This window comes from Myxocyprinus asiaticus, chromosome 21 (assembly GCF_019703515.2).
Source record: "Myxocyprinus asiaticus isolate MX2 ecotype Aquarium Trade chromosome 21, UBuf_Myxa_2, whole genome shotgun sequence".
NCBI classification, from domain to species: Eukaryota; Metazoa; Chordata; class Actinopteri; order Cypriniformes; family Catostomidae; genus Myxocyprinus; species Myxocyprinus asiaticus.
Genome location: NC_059364.1, coordinates 38835980 through 38848129, shown reverse-complemented (window position 1 = coordinate 38848129; position 12150 = coordinate 38835980). Strand labels below are relative to the sequence as shown.

The 12150-nt window shown below is 36.3% G+C and overlaps 1 protein-coding gene across 1 annotated transcript in view; it reads right to left on the bottom strand.

The window, feature by feature from the left end:
* LOC127412297 (protein delta homolog 2-like) overlaps positions 1 to 11851 on the bottom strand; it is a 28825-nt gene extending 16974 nt beyond the window's left edge. The window contains exons 1-2 of the mRNA XM_051648539.1: positions 11814 to 11851; positions 2996 to 3078 (exon numbers count right to left, since the gene is read on the bottom strand). Of these exons, the coding sequence (XP_051504499.1) occupies positions 2996 to 3065 (70 nt within the window). The 5' untranslated portion in view covers positions 3066 to 3078; positions 11814 to 11851. The remainder of the gene's footprint in view (positions 1 to 2995; positions 3079 to 11813) is intronic.
* Positions 11852 to 12150: the final 299 nt, after the last annotated feature.

Genomic DNA, 12150 nt, shown 5'->3' with positions numbered 1-12150 from the left:
TGAAGGATCATTCAGTCCCAGTATGCACTCAGCCGTTTGCACTGCTAGAAAAACATTTTGTCTGGACAGACAAGCAAGAATGGATTATGATCCTGTGAGGGCTTCGGGCCACCAGGCTCTTTGAAGGCCCCCTGTTGTTGCAATTGTGAGATGTAATATCCAAGGAACAATAAATCGCATCACGAATGCGTGAAGAATAAAGTTGCAATTGCAATATATAAAGTCACAAGTTGCAATTATGATAATGAACACATGATACTTAAAGACATGCACCATAATTAGTTTTCTATACAACAAAGCTGATTTAAAGTGTTCAGAAGGTTTTGTTAGTATTTTATGTCTAGTTTCCCATTAGAAATATATAAACATCCTTGAAAAAAAAATCACTTGAAAGGCATAACTGTGTAAGTTAATAAGACTTGATATTGTTTTTTCTAAGTGAGGTTTATACTTAAACTATTTGCCAATAAGGTAGGGAAAATAAACTTTCTTTTACGGTTTTGCTTCTCAAGTAGATTTCTTGTTTTAAGGATGTTCAGATATTTCAGGGTTCCAACCCTTTTTGACCAATGGAATTCCATGACTTTTCCATTACCGTTCCAGGCATTTGAGATTACTGAATACTGAATTTTAAAAATCATTTTGATTCAGACCAATTCGCTAATGAATCTTTCAGATTTGTGAGCCGTTTTGACACATCATTGACCCAAAAGAACGATTCTCAAAAATTGAAAATGGCGAGCATGTTTTAGGGGCCATTCATGACCAACGTATTTTTCCATCCATCTGTGTTGTTTTTCAACTGTTTTTCTATGTAAATATGCACTTGTTGGACGTTTTTGTAGCACTTTATTAGACACCGTGTCAGGTTAAAAAGAAAGACAACTTTTAAAAACATATCACCTGTGTTCTGTTATGTTTGTTGTGGGTCTAGCTTTTTATTAGCAGTCTGAACGACCCCTTACTCTAAACAAAAGCAATATCTAGCTGATTATATATTTTTAAAGCAGAGGAAAACTACACATTTCCATGACTTTTTTCTAAACTATAGTAATTTCCGTGACTTTTTCCATTACTTTTATTAATTTTCATGACTTTTCCAGGTCTGGAAAAGACCATTTTAAAATTCCCTACTATTTTCAGGTTTTCCATGACCGTGGGAACTGTGATATTTTACTGGGAAACATGACTAATATACTAACTAAGAAAATGATTTTTGTAGTGTATCTATATTAGATTTACATTGCAGTGGCTTGTTTCCAAGTTTCGGGCCTCTGACTGTCAGTGGAGGGGCATTGCCCCCATCTGAGATCCGTCCTAGCAGAAGAGTACAGATCATATGTTTCTCCCGACTCCAACTGTAGACCCAATGGACACAACTGACATTTCTACTGGTTTACTTAAAGGAATAGAGGAAAGGATTTTGGCCATTGACCTTTGCCCCCTAACACGCGTGTCAGACACACTCTGTCTTTCAGATTTGTCACATTCTCTACCAGACAAGAATTTCCCAGCTGAATACTCAAGAGATGGATCAGCCACATAGGAACCATCAAAGGTTAGTGAGTTTATTTAATCTATTCAGCAGGATTCTGTTGCAGTGCAGTTGGCAGGAACTGGTTGAGGAAATGAATAGCCAATGCGGCCATTCCTTTTATCTTATCAGCATTTGGCAAGTGCATAATTAATATGCTCATTCCTAGATACATTACCTTTTGGAAATGCTCTGTTCTAGTGTTGGATGTGTGCTTTGGTCAAACTTTCAACTTGTCGTATAACTCATGTAATCTTTCTGCATGCTACAAGCATATTTAAACTTTAATATATTTGAACTTTTTTGATATTTTAAGATTTAACAGTAACACTTTACATTAATGTTCCTTGTTAAGGGTTTATGAATGGAGTTCTTTAATGGCTAATAAGCCATTTACAAATGCATTATAAATCACTTACAGTATATGCTGTCATAACATGATTCAAAATTGAGATTTTCAATGCAATACTTGCCAATAGTGAACCATTTTACCTTACATGTTATAAATGTTTAATAACACTTATTCAACATTAGTAACTTGTGAAAATGAACCTTAGTGTAAAGTGGAAACATAAGAAGAATTTATTTAGCAGCTGCCAACATTAGAAACCTAAGTACATAATGTTTAGGAAGTTCAGGCTTTATTATATGATATTTGCTGTAAATGAGCATGAAGACCTGAAAAGTGTTTTTGCAGAGGACTTTAGGTAACTAGGACTAGTTAAGTTGGGACAACACTTGGAGTGGCACCATTCTTTTGACATCAACATGACAAGGAAAGTGACAACACAAGTCAAGACATTACAGTAATGAATAAACACAAAGCAAACTGCAGCAAAATGATAATAATCCCTCCTTTTAATCTCACTGTAATAATTAATTTTTTCTGCACTGTGACATAAATAATGAATTGGGGCACTTTTTTAAAAATAAATACATATGTATTTACAACATGTAAGATAAAATGCTCACTCTTTGTCAAGTATTGCATGAAATTTGCCCTTTTTATTGATGTTGTTATAACCGCATACCAATGATTTATAATGCATTTGTTAATAAGTCATTAATGAACTTTAATGTAAAGTGTTACCAATTTAGCAAAGTTTCCAAACCAACTGCAATATTCAAAGTTTCCAGCAACATGCAGTTTTTCTGTCCAAAACTGCTCTGCAATGTTTTTGTTTGTTTTTTATTTGATTTTTAATGTACTATGAGATTTCACAGAGATTTCATATTGTTGTGTTATATTGGAAGTCACCATCATGTTCCCTCTGATTAGGATCTTGGATCCTATTTACTTATATGCAGTTGTCATGTAATTGTCATAAACTTTAGAACTACTACTGTAAAAATGGCTGTGAAAGTACAGAAACTAGTAGCCAAGAATATTTTTTAAATTCATAATAAAATGTTTAAGGTGCGTGAAATGTATTTTGTTAGTGAGGAAAAAAGAATATTTACCTTGGGCTTTACAGTTCTGTATAAATAGTATACAGCAGCCACAGAGCAGCAAAACTTCAGATAATTTCATGGTGCAGGGCAATCTGAAACAATAAGAAGGAACACTTTGACATTTATGAAAATATCATTGTATAGTCATCTGAGGACAAACCCTTGAAGAGTTTGCTGTCAACATACAGTATATTATGAATGTATACCAACTGAATATAAATATCCACATAAAAGGATTGATAGAGGTCAGAAAAGAAGGCATGGTTGGGTGTTGGCCACCCATATCCTCAAAGATGAGTCAGAACTGGCCAGGATGAAGAGCTTGGAATGCTTACACACTCTCCCCAAACATTAAAGAGAGTGAAACCTGACAACAGAACAGCCACGGAACACTCACTTAATAATTAAAACCACTATGTGAATCTTTTATGGTGGACACTTACGACAAGACCACACCACTCCCACCAAAAACCTTGTTTCCCTTTCTACACAGCTCACAACCATCTAAGGACGCATATGCTGAGATGAACACTGGCACAAACAGTTTTGCTGTGGCACTCATCTGTATCTAAGCCTTCACCACGCTCTACACCCTCTTTAATAAAGAAATAATTAAAGAAGTAGCAATGCTGCTTAATGTGGTCATATCATGAGGAATCAATTTTTTCTTTTTATCTTTTGAGACAAAAAGAGCTTGATTTACAATAAAAACTTTTTGTAACTTTCGTAACTCAAACATTTCTTCTCAGTGAAAAATATGCAAAAACGTCTTGTTCTGATCAGCCATATTTACCCTCATGTCAGTTCTGTCAAATGGTGTCTTGAAAATTGGCCGCCCAGTCAGGACAGATACTATTAATTTTGAACAGCAGAAGAACCAATTATATATAAAGTGATGCAAGTTCGCCAAACCTTGATGTCCAGGCTGTCTATAGCACCTAGCGCTCTGGATATCCTTCTGAAAAAAATCGCAATGCCTGAAAAGAGTGGCTGAAGTTGATTTTTTTTTTACAAGATACCTGATCAGTTCAGTTTGATCTTAACAGTTTGAGCAGCACATTGCAGTAAGGCTATAATTAAAGGATGAGACAGTTAAAGACTATATTTGACATGACAGCCTGTGTGTGAGCAGAGCAAAAGAAAGCATTCAGCCTGCCTTTAGGCTACACTACAGACGGCCTTAGTGGGCCCCCTTCATCAAAGAGCCCGAGACTAGGCCTGTTTCGGTTATTAAATATTTATCTAATCACAGTTATTTGATGTTACTGTGATTATTTGATATAACTATGATTATTTTGCACTTCAAATTCAAATGAAATTTGACTATCCAAATAAGGGAATTTTAAACGAATATAGAAATGCCACATTTTTGTGTCTCATTTTCAAGTGTTATTGCATTATGTGAGCACTCCAAATTAACTCAACACATGATGTCACAACGGAGTTGTAACACTGGAAATATCTTTACACAGAGAAGGTTAGTAAGCAATTTTATCACACTTAAATCATGTAAATATGTATAATGTTTACATCTTGTGGCTATACTTTTGAAACAGTGTATTTTAATGTTTATGGACTGGCCAAATTGACCCTGCGCTAAGCCCGCCCTAAAAGCATTTCTGACCAGTCCTATTTTAGCAAATGTTGTCATGCACCATTTCTCTGACAAGTGCTTGCTTTTTTCAGGAGTAATGTGTGTTTGAGTATTATGCTGAATTTTATAGAAATTATCCAAAAAAAAAAAAAAAAAAAGTTGTTGCTGAGTCACTTGTAACTTGTAGGGACACACAATGTTTTTTATTTCTTTTTTTTTATTTTTTTATCTTTAAATATTATTTATTTCTTTTTTATACAAAATCTTGAGAAGAGCATGCTATGGATTAAACTGTGTCTGCACTCGTTCCCAAATAAACATGTATAACATCAGCAAGGACACCTATGAGGAAACCTACATTTGCTCCGAGGTAAATTAAAGCTAATAACTTAACGTTAATTCATTTATTTATTGATTCAGGTCTTAATGAAGGCGATAGTAAATAAAGAATTTACAGCATCAAAGTGATTGTGTTATGAGATGTTATAAGCAGTTATCAGGTGTGTATTCGCCATCAAATGACAACTTTCTCTTTTCAAGTGACTGTGATAATCGTTTGCCTCGATTTTGATTCACAGTCTCCACAGTTTTCAGTCAAATTACTGTTTAATTTAACAATTTATTTTACAAAAACATCAGATAAATATGCTTTACAATGTCACCCTTCATTGCAGCCCACATAAGAATATTATCAATTTCGTTTATGAGAATATTTTGCCAAAAACTGCGCTGTTCACAGCAATCTCCCATTCGTTCCTATAGCAAGTTCTGCAAAGCTTATCAGAGCGGACAGTGGTAACTAAGAGGGCAGAGCTTAGAGAAGGGTCAATTCACTTCCATTGTAAGTGCCTTACAATACCATGATTTTTGCTTCTTTATTTTTTTTATAAACGAGGGATGAGTCAAAATTAGTATTTGTGGTAATTAACATTACGGCACAAATTACTTGAAGTTCAGTTATAGAACTCTACGTGGCGCAAGCTAAAGGTTATTCAAACGGCTCGCACGCATGTGATGTGTTAGGCCGATTGGTTTGCATGGTGTGAACTGATAGGTCCTTTGACATGTAGTCTGTAAGCTATCAACACGTGTACTCTTTCTTTGTCTAACATTTAATTTGTTCAGTTTTGCAAATAAGGCACTTTCACTGCAGGGTGCTGCTAGAGTTTTCTTTGAAAATGCTATTTGTTCAGGTGGTTGCTGGGGTTTTCTTCTATCAGCTTGCACTGTAAGGTCAGCTTTTGGCCATGACACTTAAAAGCGTGTCTTTAACAAGTTAAGCCTTAGTCAAATCTGGCACTAACACACATCACTGTCTCAGGTCATTAGTTTCCATAAATGTACACATAGCTAGGCTGTCACTAGTTAAAAGACTCTGTGCTTCTCTGGTCCGGATACACATTATGAGTCAGGTCGCTAGGGTTTAAGCCATTCGGCCAAGCTGGCTCAAGCACACTTAGCTAGTATACACTCGGTTTACATGGCTCTTTAGAGCTGCAGCAGTACACAAGTCTTGTTGGTAGATCTGCATTGTTGGGGGGGTTGTGTTTTTGTTATGTGTTTGTGCTGGTTCCCTGCTTTGTTGGGGATTGTATGTGTGTACTATTGTGCAGCAGCAGCATATCCACATGCTAACACAGTATGTCTATGTATGTTCTAGCAGTAGCAAGTTTTCTGCTGCCTTCATGTGCTATTGGAATTATCCTACTTCCCTCTTCTGAAGTGGCAATTACGAGAAGGTTTCGTTCAAGTGATTTGTTGTCAAAAAGAAAAGGAAACATGAGTGACACTAGGTACATTCATACATATGTCTTGAGCAACTTTTATTTTGACACCATAATATATGTTACTCAGTTAGCTTGCTGACGATAATGAAGTTTTGGTCAAATATAAGCTATTTTAATGGTGTAAAAATGTACAACATGCATTAAATGCTGATATACATAAAAAAAATATTACCGAAACGGCAAGTGCTAACTATTAGCTGTATTTACAGAAATTATGAAAATCTGTCATTCACTACAGAAACTGTACTCTCCTCTGCCATTTGAAAGTTTACTTCTCCTCCCAGCTCGGAAACTCTGGTCTCAAAATTATCTAAGAGGTTCTCAGTCATAATTATGACTTGAGGAGTCGTTCATGTGCAGCTTCTGAGTGGTAAACTCGTATTTACGATAATTCTGTTAGCACGTGAAGGTAGCATTCGTACTTGCTCTGCAGCAGCAGCGTAGCAAATCTAGTCCACCAAGACTAAATCTTATTAACATGACATAACAGCACAACGTTTTCGAATCCTCTTTGACATAGAAATCTCTTTGTTAGTTAAATAACAACTACAGCAATGGTCCCTCCAGGTGTGTAGGAATGGCTGTACTTGTCCTGCTCTCATTTACTCTGAGCACCAGTGGACGAACCAAAGAGGCGATTATATAAAAGGAGGCGTTGATCTCTTTCTGTGGAGGTGGTCATTCATTAATGAAGGCCCCCAAGTGACGTAGAGTAGTTGTGGAAGTAGAGAACAAAACATTTTTGCAGCGCGGTGTCAGTAAATGCTCTTTGTGGACTAGGCAGGGAGTTTTGAGTTCTGAAACTTACTATATGTTTTTATAGTACAATAAACTCTTATATATCAAAAGATCAAGGAAAATTTTAAGAATTACAGAACAAACCTGTGATGGATACTTAAAGCATACTCTTTTGCAATACTGATATAGCAGGATGACCTTTAAAGACAGCTCTTGGAACGAGATACAGAGGCCAAGTGCCGCGTCTAGAGTTTTCCGATTCTTCCCGATAACCATCTGTAGATTGTGCGACTGGCTGCTTTAGACATAGACATCTCTCCGCACCCTTTTTGCTGTTTCCCATTGAGGCTTAATGGAGCTCTTGGAACTGCTAATGACAATGAACTTGGGAAATGCATTGAATGTGAAATCTGAGAATAGATTCATTTCCATTATAGGAGGCTCGCAGCCGAGTCACAATAGAAAGCTACCATCTATAGTGCTTGATGCTGGGGATTCCATGTCAATTATCACTTATGCTTTCTGTCTTATGTGCAGACACTTGGCACCGAACACCAGCGAGCTATATTTGAACATTACTTTATTTCCTGAGCAGTTCAGTCATTGATTATAGAAGGTGCTATTTCCAGCCATTTTTAATTAATCTGTGTCACATCAGATGTGAAAAATGAAGTGAGAAGCTTTTTATATCATTTGACACATTCGACTTTATCCAGCTGAGACCACATATAGAGGGATACTTTCACAAAGAATCAAAGTGTAATGAATCATCTGGTGGTTGGTGAATAATTATAACAATGTCTCATATAGATTTTGATGTAGCCTACATTTCTAAAACGGACTCTGATTGAGCTGTCTTTAACTTCTACTTACTGTGGGGTTACTGTCAGATACTAAATAAACAAAGGCATCTGACAACAGCTGAGGTGTGACCCCCTGTGCCCCTTCTGATAGGAAGGTGTTTTGTTTTTAAGATTGATGTTAATAAAAGCAATAAGCCACTCAAGGCCAATGCTTTTACAACGGGTGATTAACTCACTTTCATATAATTTTAATCCAGTATGACTTTCTTTCTTCCATGGAACAAAAAAGGAGAATATTTGAAGAACTTTCATGTCACCACAGCTGTCTCGATATCGAGATCGTTCAAATGAAGATTGCAATGCATCAGAAAATTTATATTTTTACAAAATCCTAATTCTAAGTCATACTGTACAATAGCTTTATGTGAGGAACCGATGACTTCAGAAGCCTTGGAAAATAGTACATGAGTTGTTGGGACTACTTTTATGGTGCTTTTTAAACATTTTAGGAGGTTGACAGCCGTGGTCACAATGAACTGTTGTTATATGAAAAAGAGCTGCTGCTTCAAAAAGATACTTCAAAACGTATCCTTTTGTGTTCTACGGAAAAAGTAACACCAAATGGGTTTGAAACAAAATAGGTGTGAGGAAGTAATGACAGAACTATTATTTTAAGTGCATTTTTAATACAAATAAGAATAAATAATTCTTCCATTAGGTAGTACATTAGTCTAACTGCAGGCTGTTTATGGTTGCCAAGCAACGTAGCCACTTTTGCTGAACCATTATGCAGCTTTATTTTTTACAGTACTAACATCACAAACTATAAGAGCTATCCAAACCAGTCACAACTACGTCAATTGACAAGCAACAGGATATATTGTCCATCTCTTAGTTTTGTGTTTCAGTGCCGTCATGAAAGGTAGCCCCGGCCACTGTGAGATCTCATATACTGTAGGTACAAAATCCTTCTCCTCATAACTGTACATTAAACAACAAATACAGTGGCAAGAAAAAGTATGTGAACCCTTTGGAATTGGCTGGTTTTCTACATTAATTGGTCATGAAATTTGATCTCATCTTCATCAAAGTCAGAAGTATAAACAAACACAATGTGCTAAAGCTAACAACACACAGACAATTATAATCTTTTATGCCTTTAATGAATACATCCCACTAAACATTCACAGTGCTGTGGAAAAAGTAAGTTGAACCCTTGCATTTAATAACTGGTTGATCCTCCTTTGGCAGAAATAACCTCAACCAAACGTTTCTGGTAGCTGCGGATTAGACCTGCACAATGTTCAGAAGGAATTTTGGACCATTCTTCTTTACAGAACTGCTTCAGATCAGCCATATTCTTAGGATGTCTGGTGTGAGCGACTCTCTTGAGGTCATTCCACAGTATCTCTTTTGGGTTAAGGTCTGGGCTCTGACTGGGCCGTCCAAAATTTTATTTTTTTGAAGCCATTCTGTAGTGGATTTAATTCGATGTTTAGGGTTATTGTCCTGCTGCATCACTCACCTTCTACTGAGCTTCAGTTGGCGCATAGCTACCCTGACGTTATCCTGTAATATATCTTGATAAACTTGGGAATTCATTTTTCCCTCGATGATGGCAAGCGGTCCAGGCCTTGAAGCAGCAAAGCAGCCCCAAATCATGATGCTCTCTCCACCGTACTTCACCGTTGGTATGATGTTTTCATGTTGGTTTGTAGTGCCCCTTTTACGCAGTACATAGTGCTGCATGTTCTTCCCAAACAATGCAACCATAGTTTCATCAGTCAACAATTTTTTTTTTTCCAGTAGTGTTGTAAAGTGTCAAGGTGATCTTTGGCAAACTTCAGCCATGCAGCAATGTTGTTGTTGGAAAGCAGCGGCTTCTTTCATGGCGTCCTACTATGGACGCCATGCCTTTTTAATGTTTCTTATATAGTAGACTCATAAACAGAGATGTTAACCAGTTCTAATGATTCCTTCAAGTCTTTAGCTCTAGGGTTCTTTTTTACCTCATTGAGCATTCTACGGTGTGCCCTTTGAGTCATCATGGCTGGACGGCCACTTTTAGGGAGAGTAGCCACAGTACTAAATCATCTCCATTTATAGACAATTTGTCTAACTGTGGACAGATGAATACTCAAGCTGTTCGAGGTAAATTTGTTTACAGCTGCAAATTCTTGATTGTAGGTCTTCTGAAATCTCTTTTTTGCGAGGAATGATCCACTTCAGCAGATGTTTCTTGTGAACAGAAAACTCAAAATGTTTGTGTGCTTTTTATGAGTCAAAGTAGCTCTAACCCAAACCTCCAATCTCGTTTCATTAATTGGATGCCATGTTTGCCAACTCCTGACTCTAATTTATTTTGTGACGTCTTTAGCCTAGGGGTTCGCTTACTTTTTCCTCAGCACTGTGAATGTTTAATGGGATGTGTTCAATAAAGACATGAAAGATTATAATTTTGTTGTGTGTTATTATCTTAAGCACATTGTGCTTTGTCTATACTTGTGACTTTGATGAAGATGAGATCACATTTTATGACCAATTAATGCAGAAAACCAGCTAATTCCAAAGGGTTCACATACTTTTTCTTGCCACTGTATCTTCTGATCGGCTGTGATTGTGTCACATCGTGCAGAAGCATTACTATAGAATGTGCGGTAACAGGGGTGTGTGCACATATTATCATTGTACATCTTTAAATACAGCTTTTCCAATTTTATAATAATCCTTTTCCTCATAGGAACACACATGCATGCAGCCTGAAGAAACCTTTAAAAATGTTCATCATTAAGCACACAATCTAGAGAGGTGCTAATAAGTAATGTACAGTATGCCCGGACACATTTTGTGCCTGTATAAGGTATTAAGAATTAGACACTGACTTTTGGATGTGAGGTTATGCAGACTGAATTGTAATTTTGGAAGTAGCAGATCAGCCTATAATTAATGACTGTTCCTAATCTTATGAGTACAGATCGTAAATCAATTTTAACTTGATAATATGTAACAACTGTCCAGTATTGAAAATGTGGCTTCTGTTTAAGGTCTAAGACACCCCTGATGTAAAAAATATAATAAATGTAAATATAATACATTTTCACATACAAAGATTCTCTGATTAGTGTACAAACTAAAGAAGTAAAAGAAGTACACTACTCTCAGATATTTATTTAGATTTATATGTTTATTGTATTATTATTATGTGGTTATGCTAGAGTCATACTGACCCTCAGACAGAAACCGCCTTACTAGAATAGGTCACATTTCAAGACATTTCTAGACTTTGTGATACAACAGGGGGTTAATGTCTGAATATTATCTGCCTATTTTTAAGTTTTGATTAGGTCAGAGGAACACACACACACACACACACACACACACACATATATATATATAAATTAAGGTTCATTTTGAAGGGTAACTTTTGTTTTTAAACATACAGTATATAGTAATCATCATCACTCCAGGACCCCAAACATAAAAACAGTGCAGTCAGTCTCAACAAAGCATGAGGGTTATAAATCTCTGACATCAATAGTAATCCATAAATCTCAAGAAATCCATAAATTCTGAACATATGTACTTTAAAACATACTATTTGCCAATAAACTCAACATCTAATCTTCAATAACAGTGATGCCATATTCCTACATCTTTTCCATCTTTAATGATTGTTGCGAACACAAACATTTCATTGGCATTGTGTAAATAATTAATGAAAGTGAGTTTGACCATGAAAGTCTGGTTTACACTTTTAGAGAAATACCTCCTTAAATTACAACACATGCATATTAATTTACAAAAGTTATAGACTTCATAAGGGAACTGCATAACCTGGCTCTTTAAAATGGCATTACATTACATGCTGCATAACAATTCAATACAAAATAAATCAAAACACTTACTCTTAAATAGATGTTACACACCTGAGCTGTTGATGGTCCCTCCAGTAGAGTTCTGGAAACCTTAGGTTATGATGAAATGGGACTCACATGCGCACCACGAGGAAGTCATGTAAAAAAAAAAAAATCACACACAACTACACTATTCAGTTTCGTGTCCGCACGCCCTCAAGAACTGCCTGGTTGTGAGGCATGTTTGGTTACTAGAAATGCTTGTTTGTAGAAGCATTGTTTGGATCCACCTCCCCACTCAACAAGCCAACCTGCCCAAGTACTGACTCTTAAAGAGGCAGGCAACCCTATCTAGCACCCTTTCTACACTTCGTACACAGTTCAAAGA